The sequence below is a fragment of the Nerophis ophidion genome, linkage group LG19, assembly GCF_033978795.1.
Source record: "Nerophis ophidion isolate RoL-2023_Sa linkage group LG19, RoL_Noph_v1.0, whole genome shotgun sequence".
In the NCBI taxonomy this organism is placed as follows: Eukaryota; Metazoa; Chordata; class Actinopteri; order Syngnathiformes; family Syngnathidae; genus Nerophis; species Nerophis ophidion.
Window position 1 is genome coordinate 9,127,473 of NC_084629.1, and position 17,715 is coordinate 9,145,187.

At 41.4% G+C, this 17,715-nt stretch overlaps 1 protein-coding gene across 1 annotated transcript in view; it reads left to right on the forward strand.

Annotated features, from left to right (window-relative positions):
• mospd2 (motile sperm domain containing 2) overlaps positions 1–11,485 on the forward strand; it is a 34,165-nt gene extending 22,680 nt beyond the window's left edge. The window contains exons 11-15 of the mRNA XM_061879105.1: positions 4,896–4,989; positions 5,105–5,201; positions 5,363–5,483; positions 5,559–5,655; positions 11,046–11,485. Coding sequence (XP_061735089.1) covers positions 4,896–4,989; positions 5,105–5,201; positions 5,363–5,483; positions 5,559–5,655; positions 11,046–11,198 — 562 coding nt within the window. The 3' untranslated portion in view covers positions 11,199–11,485. The remainder of the gene's footprint in view (positions 1–4,895; positions 4,990–5,104; positions 5,202–5,362; positions 5,484–5,558; positions 5,656–11,045) is intronic.
• Positions 11,486–17,715: the final 6,230 nt, after the last annotated feature.

Here is a 17,715-nt window from a genome sequence, read left to right on the forward strand (position 1 = left end):
TGTATCCTCTTGTTGTGGGGCCAGACTGGCTCGTAAATGCACATGCATGTTGTTGCCATTTTTAATAAAAAAGTAGCGCATAGTTCAAATGTATATGTGCCAGTACACTGGAGATGATTGCGCTCAAAACTACAACAAGGCTGAAGGGATTGAGACACAGTCGAAGGGGGTTTAGCCTTAAAGAGGACTTCAGCACATAAATAAGACCTGCAAATGCTCTAAATTCCCAGCATCTTGTAGAAAGTCTCTCAAGAAGAAATCTACCTGCAAAGCGGGCAGCACAAGCTCCCTGTAAACGTTTTTTTTTAAAACAAACAAACCTGTAGGTGTCCCAATACTTATGTCTACATATTTGAATGTTTCAAAGGCCCATATTTGTGTGAGCACACACGTTCTGCACAATATTAACCCTCATTGACGCATGTCTAGGTCTGTTTTTCAGCGCATATCAGCTTTGATGTGAGAGATCTTGACAGCTCAAGGCTCCAAATCATGCCAATAAACACAGTGAAATGAGCCTTTAATGCAGCGATGTTTCTGAGCGGTGTTAGTTTTTAATTCAAGGCCAGGGGCAGCCCAGGAGAAAGGAGTGTGGGGAAGGGGACTGCTTTGATCGCCTGTATCTCCAAAGCTTTGCTCAGCTCCAAGACCCTCCCTTGAGCTGTAGCGAGTGCTTTACCGTGGGCAAATAACACTTCACCATGACATGAAAAAGAAGAAAATAAATACAGAAAGGCTTAAAAAGCTTCAAATGATAATGTATTTGCTAGCTTTTATGTTCCCTGCAGAATACAGCAAGTGTTTTATGAGCATATGTGTCTGTAAGATAATGAGAATGTGGGCGTTTTGTCACAGATTTTCCCAAATGAGCACTTTCCTGTCTCGATCTGATAAGTTTTGCAAGGGCCTCTACAGTGGCTACAACATTCTGAATATTAGAAAAAGGCAAAATATGAGAACAACTTTCAGTGCGACAAAGTACAGTTATACACTACTGGAAACTACAACATCATAAACATACACTAAACAGAATTAAATCAATTTGTCCCTCCTGTGAAATCAGGCGAATAGGAATAATCTATTCCAGGGTTGACTTGTGTCCATCCCCTGATGGGGACATTTTTTTATGTGGTTGCAGTGCAGATTTTACATATAGCAAAGTGTAAAACGTAATAAAAACAATGAAAAAGTTGAATGATGATAAAAATGCAAAATGTTCAAGTAACATTTTAACATTCGTAATGGCACTAAAAGTGCAAAAATAAGTCTGCCACTGGTAAAAGTACAGACCAAACCAAGAACACAAAACACAGCAGATACAGGACCATTTTTGTAACATTGGTAAATAGCCAACTACTTAAAAGCATTATTACCTCTGATAAGTTCATTGTAAACACCAGTACAAGTATTACACGCAAACATCTGAGTCGCAACATTTTAAAGCACATGCAGAGATACATAAAGATGCTGGATGCTTACCACTCATTGTACTTCAAATGCAGCTACCGCCATTTTAAGTTCATAAAAAGAGGTTCCCTACAGCCACAGCCCGTAATGACAATAATTTTTGATCTGGCGCCTTTAGAAACCCTGGCATTTTTTTTGCTTTTTGGACTATACTCCTGATTTTGGTTAATTGAATACAGTATTTACAGTATATACGGTGCCATGGATGGCCGCCATCGAGCTGTACTCTTTCGTTGTTGGTGTGTTTTTCTTTGTTTCTTGCATTGAACAGAGAGAGCACAGGCTACCAAGTCAAATTCCAACAATGTGGGTTCAGATCAGGGCTTGTTGTTGGATACAAAGGATTATGGGTATTTTTTGTGTTGCGTTTATGTTGTGTTACTGGGAGGATGTTCTCCCGAAATGTGTTTGTCAATCTTGTTTGGTGTGGCTTCACAGCGTGGCGCATATTACGAAGTGTTAAAATTGTTTATATCACAACCATTAGTGTACTCTGTGTCACCCAGTATGCCTTGCAGTCGTGTGCGTGTGTCTGCATAAACCACACACAACATGATGCTGGATTGACAAGCAGTTTGAACATGCTATAGAAGGCGACAAAGTCAATGGCTTCATAGCACGCCTTAATACTTATCTGGGTGACTGCCGGCAGTCATTCTAGAGAATATTAGTGTCTCCTATTGTCTTCTTTGCTTTGTGACTCGGGTCTTAAATAGCTCTTTGAATGGCAAAGGATATCGATCCCGGAACCATGTATATCAAATATTTCCGGATGGTTTAACCCCCACCCACCCGAATCTAATTAAAATCAATTTTTTCGTCATGTCACCCGCCCAACCCGCGGTTTATTTGCGGACTCCGCGGATGAGACCGCAAACCGCACATCTCTAGTGAGTGTGTTAAAAATACTTGGTCAAAATAGTTTTTTTCTGATTCTGATATTGTTATATGTTGAATACTTTTAACCGATTACTGTAGTTGAAATTTACTTGTACCGAAACTGGATTCTCCACTTGCACGCACCCATTTTGTTGTTGTGATAACACGAGTGAGTGGGCGAAAGACTCTATGCTTGTTATAATGTGGCTGTGTTGATTTAGCATAGTGGCGCTGAAATGAGCTCTGCTTTGTCATTTGTCAACACTATCTGAGTTGACCTATCCTAAACCAACAATAACTCAGTGGGTTTTTTTTTATGTCACAATACAATAGATGGCTTTCTGGAAGTTTATTTAGTATTTTATTCTGGATTATTCCCTCTGGGTACTCCGGCTTCCTCCCACTTCCAAAGACATGCACCTGGGGATAGGTTGATTGGCAACACTAAATTGGCCCTAGTGTGTGAATGTGAGTGTGAATGTTGTCTGTCTATCTGTGTTGGCCCTGCGATGAGGTGGCGACTTGTCCAGGGTGTACCCCGCCTTCCGCCCGATTGTAGCTGAGATAGGCACCAGCGACCCCAAAGGGAATAAGCGGTATGAAATAGATGGATGGATGGATTATATACACTGCATTCAAAATATAAGTGCAATATGATGTTTGTTCTTCCAGGTGCCCTGCACTTGATCAAGCATCAAAAATACTAAAGTCGATGGGCTATTTTGTAGGGCTTCCTAAACTCAAAGTGCGGTTCTTGTGTCACATGTTGTTGGTCACGAACCCCAAGATGCAGAAAAGGAAAGGCTTTGTCCAGGGAAACATGACTTATCCATCCATCCATTTTCTACCGCTTATTCCCTTTGGGGTGACGGGGGGTGGTGGTGCCTATCTCAGCTACAATCGGACGGAAGGCGGTGTACACCCTGGACAAGTCGCTATCTCATCACAGGGCCAACACAGATAGACAGACAACATTCACACTTACATTCACACACTAGGGCCAATTTAGTGTTGCCAATCAGTTTATCCCAAGTTGCATGTCTTTGGAAGTGGGAGGAAGCCGGAGTACCCGGAGGGAACCCACGCATTCACGGGGAGGACATGCAAACTCCACACAGAAAGTTCCCGAGTCTGGGATTGAACCCAGGACTACTCAGGACCTTCGTATTGTGAGGCAGACGCACTAACCCCTCTGCCACCGTGAAGCCCTGAAAACATGATTTAATGTCCATCACATAAAGGAAAAAAAACACATACCAGAAACCAGGAACAGCCAAACTGGAAAATGGGAAACAGGATCCAGCAAACAGGAACTAGGAACAAAAAGACAGCATGCTGCAAACAGCTACAGGTTCAACAACAAGTATTAATGACAATAATCCAGCCCGGAGTGGAGGACAAAGCAGGTTTAAATAGCAGGTGGCTGATTGACACCAGGTGTGGCCAGGTGCCAATCAGCCGCAGCTGAGGGTAAGCAGCACTAATGAAGACAATCAGGAAATAACCAAAATAAGAGCGCTGACAGGAAATGACAGAGGAAACACCAAAACATAATTAAACTGTCAGGGACAAGCCTGACATCTTGGTGCGCACTGACACTTACGTTGAGTGAGAGTGTCGTAATCCGCGCAGTTGTGAACATTTTTCACTTCAGCAGATGGGAGATCCACCCATTTTCTACTGCTTATTCCCTTTTTGGGATCGCGGGGGGCGCTGGCGCCTATCTCAGCTACAATGGGGCGGGAGGCGGGGTACACCCTGGACAAGTTGACACCTCATCGCAGGGCCAACACAGATAGACAGACAACATTCAGACTTACATTCACACACCAGGGCCAATTTAGTGTTGCCAATCAACCTATCCCCAGGTGCATGTCTTTGGAAGTGGGAGGAAGCCGGAGTACCCGGAGGGAACCCACGCATTCACGGGGAGAACATGCAAACTCCACACAGAAAGATCCCGAGCCTGGGATTGAACCCAGGACTGCAGGACCTTCGTATTGTGAGGCAGACGCACTAACCCCTCTGCCACCGTGAAGCCCTTAGAATAGGGATAAATGTGTCCAAAAAAGACCAGAAAAAAATTGCTAGATATGTCATTCGTTGAGGGGTGGGAATACTCGCTAAATATAGCGACAAAGTCGTTAAGTTGGCAACGCTGATGTCAGAGTAACGACAAGCTGCATTCACAGACAGTCCCATTATGATGTGTTTATGAGTGACATGCACCTGGGGATAGGTTGATTGGCAACACTAAATTGGCCCTAGTGTGTGAATGTGAGTGTGAATGTTGTCTGTGTTGGCCCTGTGATGAGGTGGCGACTTGTCCAGGGTGTACCCCGCCTTCCGCCCGATTGTAGCTGAGATAGGCACCAGCGCCCCCCGCAACCCCAAATGGAATAAGCGGTAGAAAATGGATGGATGGATGGAGTGCGTGCGAACATGAAGCAGTGTTGGTAAACGAGCTATTGGGCAGGATTTCCACTTCAGTCCATGAGGCTGCTTCACACGTTGATACAATTTTAAATTTTTTTTTTTGCTCAATACAGCCCAGCTGAAGAGCTCAGTTTTGGCTCTGGAGACACAGAGAAGAAAAGCCTCATTATCCTGAGCAACGTGACCAAAAACCCGCTGGCATTTAAGGTGAGCACACGCTACTTGCAGATTATTCATGCTAGAAAGTATTGACTTATTTTACGTCACGTAGCAGGCATTCACAACAAATGGTAGCTCTAATGGCGGTTCCTCTACATGACAGGTCCGTACCACGGCACCTGAGAAGTACAGAGTGAAGCCCAGCAGTAGCACTTGTGAACCCGGCGGCTCGATCGATATAGTGGTCTCCTTGCATGGAGGTACTTGTTTTAGTTCACTGGACATGATCAAATCCGCTTAAGTGAGGACGCCTATTCCCTACTCCCTCGCTACGTCTAAGCCGCATCAAACCGTAGTGTTGTTTTGAAAGACAGGCCTCCCGTGGCCTACAGTTTGCTCTAAAAGCTTTCATTTACTGCAGGTTCTCAGGCGTCCCCCCAGGACCGGTTCTTGGTGATGGCTGCTGAGATGGATAATGTAGGATCCCAAGAACTGGCTCAGTTTTGGAAAGAAGTACCAAAAGCTAGGATTATGGAGCACAGGTACAGTTACAGTACATAGCTTGTTTGTAGTGACTTGAGAAGGTCTTTCACCTGAGATGGTCTTTCTCCTTGCAGGTTACGCTGCCATGTGCTGGAGAGTGTTAAATTGGCAGGAAGCTCTCTGAAGGGCGGTGTGGCTGACACTGGAAACAGCCAGGACGTAAACACAGCGGTAATTTTGAAAGACGTATCTTGTGTTAAATTGCAGTTGTTCTTTTTGGACACTAAATTATGTACACCACCAGTAAGGGACCTCATGCATGCCCTGGAAATGCGATTAATATGCTCGTGTCACACTGTCATCATTAAAGGCCAAGTGAAATGAGATTTTCTTATTTAAACGGGGATAGCAGGTCCATTTTATGTGTCATACTTGATCATTTCACGATATTGCCATATTTTTGCTGAAAGGATTTAGTCGAGAACATCGACGATAAAGTTCGCAACTTTTGGTGCTGATAAAAAAAGCCTTGCCTGTACCGTAAGTAGCAGACGATGTGCGCGTGACGTCACGGGTTGTGGAGCTGCTCACATCTGAACATTGTTTACAATCATGGCCACCAGCAGCGAGAGCGATTCGGACCGAGAAAGCGACGATTTCCCCATTAATTTGAGCGAGGATGAAAGATTCGTGGATGAGGAAAGTGAGAGTGAAGGACTAGAAAAAAGAAAAAAAAGGACTATACAGTGGGAGCGATTCAGATGTTATTAGACAAATTTACTAAGATAATTCTGGAAATTCCATCTGCTTATTGTGTTACTAGTGTTTTAGTGAGATTACATGGTCGTACCTGTACAACCCGCACCTATCTTCAACACCAGTCGACGGATGATGGCGATGCCCATCTCTGCCCTTCGCAAGGGACCCTCTTCGAAACACGATCTTTCGAAATATATGCTGCGTAATACACTGCACTTTGTGTGTGTGGTCCAATCCAACCGTGTTCGCTTGACCCCTCTGTTCCATAGTAAAGTTTCACCGTCATCTTTCGGGATTGTAAACAATGAAACACCGGCTGTGTTTGTGTTGCTAAAGGCGGCCGCAATACACCGCTTCCCACTTACAGCTTTCTTCTTTGACGTCTCCATTATTCATTGAACAAATTGCAAAAGATTCAGCAACACAAGTGTCCATAATACTGTGGAATTATGCGATGAAAACAGACTACTTATAGCTGTGAACGGTGCTGGAACAAAATGTCCTCTACAAAACACCTGTTTAAGCATGATACTTCCGCTCGAAATTTAAAATTGCAAATTAGTAAACTAAACCGGCCGTATTGGCATGTGTTGCAATGTTAATATTTCATCATTGATATATAAACTATCAGACTGCTTGGTGGGTAGTAGTGGGTTTCAGTAGGCCTTTAAAAATCATAGCATCATACAAGCACAAATAGAAGCATCTCTTACTAGTAAAACATATAAACAATAAAAATTAAAGTTACCACTTTAAGATGCTCACTGAACTCCCAATAAATGCAAATATTTCGCAATAAGACTTTTGAGTCATACTGTCCTAACATTTTGTGACTTACAGTAGATGTTGCATTCCTATTACAAATAGGTCTCAGTATGATGCAAACTCTACCCACAGAAATGATCTTATAAAAAGCCAGAATATTTCATACTGATCTTGTATTGAGTCTCATTAGACTGTGCATGTGCACCTAATGTTGACGATGATATGGACGTATTATTGACATTGTATTTTCATAACGTGTTCCAAAGATAGCCCCCAATCCCTAGATTAGCACTTAGTAAGGGAATGCTTTCGTTGTTTGCAGGAGCTACACATTTTCTTACCACCATTTTATTTTCATTTACTCTTTAGCCTGTGGACAAGCGAGGCGGCGTGACTGACTCCCCCTTCTCCAAATTACTTTCTAAATGTCTCTCTAATTGATTTTAGAAATCAATATGAGGACAGATTGGAAGCTTAATAAACTCATTAAAATGGAGTTACATAGTTGTTGTTTGTTTGTTTACACACAAACTGACCACTCCGGTACACGTTGCCTTGTTTTTCCACTCTTTATGCTACACTAAATGCTTTCCTAATTAACATCAGGGTTTCCCCTTAATGTATTTAAATGTGGTGTGCCGCCACGGTGTTTTTATTACCACCTCTACTTGAAAATATACGATTTTTTTTTTTACTTGAAAACAAATTAAAGTAATATAATATATTGTAGCCCCCAGAAGAAATCACACAAAGTCAGACGCTATTTGTAACTCCTATGATCTTATGATAACAATATCTCCCGTGTAAACACTTTCGTCTTGTCAGTCCGTGCTTCCCTGGACACAAAACACTTCCTCATTCTCCGCCAATCACATTTCATGCACGGACGGTGTGTTTGCAAACATGTCAAAAGCTGACATCAAATCCAAACCACACGAACATTAAACATTAAAATTAACTGGTCCTTACAGTACAAACTGATACATATATATATATATATATATATATATATATATATATATATATATATAGAATATTATTTGTGCACTATTGACAAGTGATGTACAGAAAACTTAATCACCGAAAACCACTCTATTGAAACCGGATGTAAACAAAACGCACACCATTGCAATGTGGGTGTAATTTTTATATGTATTGCAAATATACCCATGGAAAGCCATCTACAAAATGTGCAAATATTAAAAGGACTGGCAGCTTTCAAAAAGAGAAAGTTCAACTAGAGCAACAGCGCCAAGCAAGTGTGACGTAATGCTCGCTGCAGCACTCTTCTTTCTTCTTTCCTCACTGCTTTAGAAGTATTGCTACAAGGAATAAGTACATTACTTTAACAACAACAAAACAATGTTTAATTTTCCTGAAGTAATCAATAAAGTACTATCTATCCGTCTATGTTGAAGGCCTACTGAAACCCACTACTACCGACCACGCAGTCTGATAGTTTATATATCAATGATGAAATATTAACATTGCAACACATGCCAATACGGCCTTTTTAGTTTACTAAATTGCAATTTTAAATTTCCCGCGAAGCGTCTTGTTAAAAAGGTCGCGGTATGTTGACGCGTGCGTTTGACGTCACCGGTTGTAGCGGACATTTTTTTACAACCCGATCCAAGCTATTAGTAGTCTGTTTTAATCACATAATTACACGGTATTTTGGACATATGTGTTGCTGAATTTTTGGCAATTTGTTCAATTAATAATGGAGAAGTCAAAGTAGAAAGATGGAGGTGGGAAGCGGTGTATTTGCAGCTGCCTTTAGCATCAAAAACACAGCCGGTGTTTCCTTGTTTAAAATTCCCGAAGGTGAAGCTTTACTATTGAACAGAGCGGTCAAGCGAACATGGTTCCCGACCACATGTCAACCGGCAGGTTTTGGTGAGAAAATTGTGGTAATAGGTCGGCTCTTACCGTAGTTATGAGCGGAGCTTGTGTCCTCCTGCAGCTGCGGGGCTTCACTCAGAGACACTGGTGGTCACCACACCCGTGGCCACACCCCTCCGACTTTCAGGTACCATATAATCTCACTAAAACACTTGTAACACAATAAGAAGATAAGGTTTTTTCCAGAGTTGTCCTAGTAAATGTGTCTAATAAGATCTGAATCGCTCTCACTGCCTTCGCCTTTTTTTTTTTTAAACCTTTTTTTTAAACCTTTTTTTTTGTTTTGTTTTGGGGGTTTTTCTAGTCCTTCACTCTCACTTTCCTCATCCACAAATCTTTCATCCTCGCTCAAATTAATGGGGAAATTGTCGCTTTCTCGGTCCTAATCGCTCTAGCTGCTGGTGGCTATGATTGTAAACAATGTTCAGATGTGAGGAGCCCTACAACCCGTGATGTCACGCGCACATCGTATGCTACTTCCGGTACAGGCAAGGCTTTTTTATTAGCGACCAAAAGTTGCAAACTTTATCGTCGATGTTCTCTACTAAATCCTTTCAGCAAAAATATGTCAATATCGCAAAATGATCAAGTATGACACATAGAATGCACTTGCTATCCCCGTTTAAATAAGAAAATCTAATTTCAGTAGGCCTTTAAATGGAAGTCATGGGCAAATGCGCTTTAGACAGGTTTTGTATACATTCTTAGCTATTACACAAGCGTAAAGAGAACTCATAATAGGTGCAAAAACCGTACCTTAACTTTTATAAAAAGTAGCAAAGTGAATGGGGAGGCTGCAGTCTCATCAATTCGTAGAAGTGTTGATAAAAAGACACAAAGAGCGAAAGTTAGAAGGTAATCTTTAGTTGAACTTAAAGGCCTACTGAAAGCCACTACTACCGACCACGCAGTCTGATAGTTTATATATCAATGATGAAATATTAACATTGCAACACATGCCAATACGGCCTTTTTAGTTTACTAAATTGCAATTTTAAATTTCCCGCGGAGTTTCTCGTTGAAAACGTCGTGGAATGATGACGCGTATGTTTGTGAGGGGACATTTGGAAGGGGCATATTACCTCAGCACCACTTACGGCTAAAAGTCGTCTCTTTTCATCGCATAATTACACAGTAATTTGGACATCTGTGTTGCTGAATCTTTAGCAATTTGTTCAATTAATAATGGAGAGTATAAAGAACAATGCTGTTGGTGGAAAGCGGTGTATTGCAGCTGTCTTTAGCACCGAGACACAGCCTGTGTTTCTTTGTTCGTTGTGAAGTTTTAACACAGAGCGGTCAGGCGAACATGTTTCTCTGCGTCAATCAGCATGTTTTTGGATGGGAAAATTGTAATATTAAGTCAGCTCTTACCGGAGACATCAGTGGATTATGCGTCCTCCTGCAGTAGCTGTCAAAAAAGGCAGCTGTGATCTTGGCTCCTCGGCTTCTCTCTGAGACACTGGCGTGTTCACCGCAGCCACCCGACTTTGAGGTATGTCTTTAGAATCTCACTAAAACACTATTAAAACAATAAGCAGATAAGGGATCTTCCAGAATTATCCTAGTAAATTTGTCTAATTACATCTGAATCGTTCACACTGCCGCCGCCCGGAGCCGTCGCTTTTAATTTATTATTATTATAATTTTTTTTTTATAGTCCTTTGCTATCAATATCCTCATCCTCGAATATTTCATCCTCGCTCAAATTATTGGGGAAATTGTCGCTTTCTTGGTCCGAATAGCTCTTACTGCTGAGGATGTGAGAAGCCCTACAACCGGTGAAATCATGCGCACATCGTCTGCTACTTCCGGTAAAGGCAAGGCTTTTTTATTAGCGACCAAAAGTTGCGAACTTAATCGTCAATGTTCTCTACTAAATCCTTTCAGCAAAAATATGGCAATATCGCGAAATGATCAAGTATGACACATAGAATGGACCTGCTATCCCCGTTTAAATAAGAAAATATCATTTCAGTAGGCCTTTAAGCTACATTGAGCTCTTTCAGGAAATTGCCTGGTGGAGGTTCCAACTTTAGGCGTATAATTTTCCAGAATTCTAGCCTTAGGTGTGGTAGATTTTAGAATTTCTGCTGTGTACTTCTTTGTTCTTCATGTGCCTTAACCTTCTATCCTTTCCAGAGCTTACAGTAAGTCCAGGTTTTCCTAAATAATTTGGTTTGTCTCGCCAGCTCATGCGATTGATGGCCAGCAACTGCAGGCTGGAGCAAAACATCAACACGTGTCTGTGGATCCAGAAGGTTCTCGTTGGCTTGGTCGTCGGTCTGTTCGTGCTAAACCTGTTCTGCATTCATTTGCTGACTACGTCACAGCAGCCATCTTGACCTGACGCCCTTTGAAGAAGAAGAAGAAGAAGCAGCCACCTGAGGGCACATATGCCCCTCCCTCTTTCTCTCTGTTGCCATGGTGAGAGGAGTTAGCGCCAAATTGAGGGGTATGACACTTTTAATGACCTCACAGCATTTTTTTTTATGCTGATTATTATTATAACAAAATTGTATTTATTGCAAAATAACATGTAGGGAAAGTTTATTTTTGTGATCACATTGTACAATATTTTATATGATATTCTACCGCAGATATTACAATAAACTCTTGTCAGGAAAACTCATTTTGTTCAGGCGCTCTTAAAGAAGCACATTCAGCCGCATGTGTCTAATTGAAAACACGGCCATGTTGGAGCCAAAGCTCTCCACTCGGAGAGCGAAGAACCACTGGAGATCTCCGTGTCTCCATTTCTTTTAATTAGCCAGCACCGGCCCACTGAATATACACGAGCAATTTGTAGTGAGTGCGAGAACGCGGTGCGCATCCCCCCCACCTCGTGGCTTATTGACAATCCACAATATCTATAACAAGATCCGAGCAATCAGGACACGAGGAGCTATCACAATTTGGTTTATTAACATGTACCGCAGTGTTGTGCTGCCCAAACGCGCTCCAGTGGTGATTGCAATGATTCAGGCAATAATGAGCAAACTAATGGCGTGTTGATTACACGGTTGTTTGGGGGACCTGCGTTGTCTAACCTACTTAAGTTTCAACTTTTCAGATGCTTCTTTCGTCGCACGCTAATCTGGAAACTTTTCTGGATGCAAAACCTGATGTGGGAGCTGAGCCGAGGATGTCGTTGTGGCCGTTGGGGCGGCATAGCTCGGTTGGTAGAGCGGCCGTGTCAGGAATTTGCGGGTTGCAGGTTCGATTCCCGCTTCTGGCATCCTAGTCACTGCCGTTGTGTCCTTGGGCAAGACACTTTACCCACCTGCTCCCAGTGCCACCCACACTGGTTTAAATGTAACTTAGATATTGGGTTTCACTATGTAAAGCGCTTTGAGTCACTTGAGAAAAGCGCTATATAAATATAATTCACTTCACTTCACTTGTGCAGCCCTTTGAGACACTCGTTATTTAGAGGCCTACTGAAATTAGATTTTCTTATTCAAACGGGGATAGCAGGTCCATTCTATGTGTCATACTTGATCATTTTGTGATATAGCCATATTTTTGCTGAAAGGATTTAGTAGAGAACATCGACGATAAAATTTGCAACTTTTGGTCACTAATAAAAAAAAGCCTTGGCTTTACCGGAAGTAGCAGATGATGACGTCACCGGTGTGAGGGCTCCTCACATCCTCACATTGTTTCTAATGGGAGCCTCCAGCAGCAAGAGCTACTCGGACCGAGAAAACGACAATTTCCCCATTAATTTGAGCGAGGATGAAAGATTTGTGGCTGAGGATATTAATAGCGAAGGACTAGAAAAAAGAAAAAAAAGGAAATTGCATTGGAAGCGATTCAGATGTTTTCAGACACATTTACTAGGATAATTCTAAGAAATCCCTTATCTTTCTATTGTGTTGCTAGTGTTTTAGTGAGTTAAATAGTACCTGATAGTCGGAGGAGTGTGTCTACGGGTGTGTTGACCCCAGTCTCTGAGGGAAGTCACGGCAGCTGCATGGACGGCGAAAGATCCGCAGATCTCCGGTAAGAGGCGACTTTCTACCACAATTTTCTCACTGAAACCTGCCGGTTGACAAGCGGTCGGGATCCATAGTAAAGCTTCACCTCTGGGAATTTTAAACAAGGAAACACTGTGTGTTTGTGTGGCGAAAGGCTAAAGCTTCCCAACTCCATCTTTCTACTTTGACTTCTCCATTATTAATTGAACAAATTGCAAAAAATTCAGCAACACAGATGTCCAAAATACTGTGTAATTGCGCCATGAAAAGAGAGGACTTTTAGCCGCAAGAGGTGCTGCGCTAAAATGTCACCTCCAACCCGAGACGTCATCATACGCGTTTTCAACAAGAAACTCCGCGGGAAATTAAAAATTGTAATTTAGTAAACTAAACCGGCCGTATTGGCATGTGTTGCAATGTTAATATTTCATCATTGATATATAAACTATCAGACTGCGTGGTCGGTAGTAGTGGGTTTCTGTAGGCCTTTAGGGCTATATAAGTAAACATTGATTGATTGATAAAACTTGCATTAGTTGCGTTTTAGACCATTTGGGTTGAACAGTGCATGCGGGAAGTATTCACAGAGCTTCACATTTTCCACATTTTGATTTGTTAAAGCAGGGGTCTCAAACTCAATTTACCTGGAGGCCACTGGATGCAGAGTCTGGGTGAGGCTGGGCCGCAAGAAAAGATTTCTTTTAAAAAATGTTGCATACTCCTCAGCATGTCTAGTTGTATAACGACGTTTCAAATTGTATCCCTTGTGCACCGCAACTTTCTGTCTGCAAATAAGACACGTCGGGGTGCCGATGTGCTCAACAAAGAAATATTGCATCTCCCAACTTTTCCTAGAATAGTCTTTGCACATCACTAATCCTTCTCTTCACTGCAAGCTTTGAAAAAGACATGTTTGGGTTTGTGGAATGTATTTGTATTTCGCCGACGCACGGAGAATAATGTTATTTCCGCAATGTGTGTCGTTCCGCTTTTCCTCCCTACAGCAACACGGCGGTCGGCAGATAATAGCCGAGAAAGTACTGGGTTATCGAGCGCAAAAAAGTGACGGCTCCCAGAGTGTTATCCGGGCGTCATATAGAAATGCAGTGGGGCAAAAAAGTATTTAGTCAGCCCCGATTGTGCAAGTTGTCCCACTTAAAATCATGACAGAGGTCTGTAATTTTCATCATAGGTACACTTCAACTGTGAGAGACAGAATGTGAAAAAAAAAATCCAGGAATTCACATTGGAGGAATTTTAAAGAATTAATTTGTAAATTATGGTGGAAAATAAGTATTTGGTCAACCATTCAAAGCTCTCACTGATTGAAGGAGGTTTTGGCTTAAAATCTCGCGATACATGGCCCCGTTCATTCTTTCCTTAACACGGATCTATTGTCCTGTCACCTTAGCAGAAAAACAGCCCCAAAGCATGATGTTTCCACCCCCATGTTTCACAGTAGGTATGATGTTCTTTGGATGTAACTCAGTATTCTTCTTCCTCCAAACACGACGAGTTGAGTTTATACCAGAAAGTTCTATTTTGGTTTCATCTGACCACATGACATCCTCCCAATCCTCTGCTGTATCATCCATGTGCTCTCTGACAAACTTCAGACGGGCCTGGACATGCACTGGCTTAAGCATGGGGGCACGTCTGGCACTGCAGGATTTGATTCCCTGTCGGCTAGTGTGTTACTGATGGTGACCTTTGTTACTTTGGTCCCAGCTCTCTGTAGGTCATTCACCAGGTCCCCCCGTGTGGTTCTGAGATTTTTGCTCACCGTTCTCATGATCATTTTGACCCCACGGGATGAGATCTTGCGTGGAGCCCCAGATAGAGGGAGATTATCAGTGGTCTTGTATGTCTTCCATTTTCTCATAATTTCTCTCATAGTTGTTTTATTGACACCAAGTTGCTTGCTTATTGTAGATTCACTCTTCCCAGTCTGGTGCAGGTCTACAATTATTTTCCTGGTGTCCTTCGACAGCTCTTTGGTCTTGGCCATAGCGGAGTTTGGAGTCTCACTGTTTGAGGCTGTGGACAGGTGTCTTCTATACAGATAACGAGTTCAAACAAGTGCCATTAATACAGGTAATGAGTGGAGGACAGAAGAGCTTCTTAAAGAAGAAGTTACAGAGATCTTCCTTGTTTGAAGTGACCAAATACTTATTTTCCACCATAATTTACAAATAAATTCTTTAAAATTCTTACAATGTGAATTCCTGGATTTTTTTTCACATTCTGTCTCTCACAGTTGAAGTGTACCCATGATGAAAATTACAGACCTCTGTCATCATTTTAAGTGGGAGAACTTGCACAATCGGTGGCTGACTAAACACTTTTTTTCCCCACTGTATTTGTAGTGTTCATCTTGTGAGGCAATGCATGTTAAACAAAAATAAAACTAATAACAGTTTGGATTGGTCCAGGTTATCGGGGACTGTTATTACTGACGGACAGGTGTCGCGGTGTAACTGCAGCCAGGCATGTAAGAAAACCCTCGTCTCCATGGCAAACTCTCTGTCGCTCTCACTCATTCGCCGCTTTTCCACCAACGCAGGGGTAGGCAACCCAGAACGTTGAAAGAGCCATTTTGGACCCAAATGACACAATGCTGTCCAGCGCCATTCATATAAAACTTGCGGGCCGCACTAACATTAAACTTTCATATTAAGGTGGGGGCCGCCAAATAACGTCTCGCGGGCCGCAGACCCCTGTGTTAAAGCCTTATTCCAAAATGCAATAACTTAATTTTTGTCTTTAAAATTCTACAAACTCTCCATAATGACGATGTGAAAGTGTTTTTTTAAGTAAAAAATGCATTAAAAATTATCACTTGTACATAAATATTCACAGCCTTTGCTCAATACTTTGTTGATGCATCTTTGGCAGCAATTACAGCCTCAGGCCTTTTTGAATATAATGACACAAGCTTGGCACACCTATCTTTGGGCAGTTTCACCCATTCCTCTTTGCAGCACCTCTTAAGCTCCATCAGGTTGGATGAGAAGTGTTGGTTTTCATCCAGAATGTCTCGCTACATTGCTGCATTCATCTTTCCCTCTATCCTGACTAATCTCCCAGTTCCTACTGCAAAAATGTGAATACTTATGTACATGCAAATTGTTTGTAGTTTTTCTAGTTTTATTACATTTGCAAGATTGAAAAAAATGTAATTACGAGGTCTGTAGAATTTTGAGGACAAACATGAATTTATTCCATTTTAAAAATAAGGCTGTACCATAACAAAATATGGAAAAAGTGAAGTGCTGTAAGTACTTTCCAGATGCACTGTACATATATTGGTCTTTGCACGGGAACAAGTATATACTGGATGAACAAAACCTACATCGGCGCTATTATTCCCCAGACGCATTTATCACCGCGTAATTGTTCCAACATCGCTAATTCCACATTGTGTCATTCTCCTGGCAGCTTTAGGAGTCACAAGCTTCTCAATTAAATTGATTTTACATCACATCAAAACATGCTTCAACTTCCAGTCCTCATGCAGTCTGTGAACACATACTCATTTAGGCCAAATTGGGAAGGAGTGGATCAATATAAAATGAATGAGCTCAGCATTATAATAAGGTGCGGTGGAGCAAATTAAATGCTTTTGAAAGTAGAAAAACTTTCTGGAAAAATGTATTTCAATTTAGTAAGAATCATTGACCCCAAAAAAGGTAGCGTGACAAGTAAAAAAGTTAGCTTTTGTTTTCCCCAAAGCACAATTCCCCTTGTCCCATGCTGTTATTTTAGTACAAGGGTCACTAAAATACCTCAAGAGCCATAATAGTAGAACTGGTATTTATCCGCTTTTGCTGCTTATACAGAATAGCGACCTGAAAAAGGCAGAACAAAATATGGCTTTTACAGGCAATGTGAAAGGCCATAGTATTCCACACGGCACTCTACCTAGTCCCTTACTGTTTTGCTGTTACTTTTTTTTTTCCATTAGTAGAGTCACTCGTATAGCTCAAGGGTTCCCGACCTTTTTTCCATCACGGACCGGGTTAATTTAGGCATTATTTTCAGGGACCAGCTCTCCAATTGTGCCCGATAAATACAGCAAAAATAAGTGCATGAACAATACAACTCACTATAGCGCTGAATTAGTAGGAGCCCTGTGGCTTGTTTCTTTGCAATGAGATCCCCAGCGTTAACCTGCTGGGGACTGCAGATGGAAATCAGCCTTTAGCTACAATCGGTCACATTTGTATTTTTATGTTCATTAATGTGCATTGTATCGTGTCACAAAGTTATAACAAATGGCAACTTCCTATAAGGAATTTTTTTGTACATCTATATACAAGCTTATTGGTGTGTTTAGACCAGTGGTTCTCAAATGAGGGTACGCGTAACCCTGAGGCTACTTGAAGGTATGCCAAGGGGTACGTGAGATTTTTTTAAATATTCTAAAAATAGCAACAATTCAAAAATCATTTATAAATATATTGATTGAATAATATTTCAACAAAATATGAATGTAAGTTCATAAACTGTGAAAATAAATGCAACAATGCAATATTCAGTGTTGACAGCTAGATTTTTTGCGGACATGTTCCATAAATATTGATATTAAAGATTTCTTTTTTTGTGAAGAAATGTTTAGAATTAAGTTCATGAATCCAAATGGATCTCTATTTCAATCCCCAAAGAGGGCACAACAAGTTAATGTGTAAAAATCTTTATTTCTAATTGTATCACTTGTTTATTTTTCAACAGGTTTTTAGTTACTTATATATATATTTTCCAAATAGTTCAAGAAAGACCACTACAAATGAGCAATATTTTGCACTGTTATACAATTTAATAAATCAGAAACTGATGACATAGTGTGAATGTTGTCTGTCTATCTGTGTTGGCCCTGCGATGA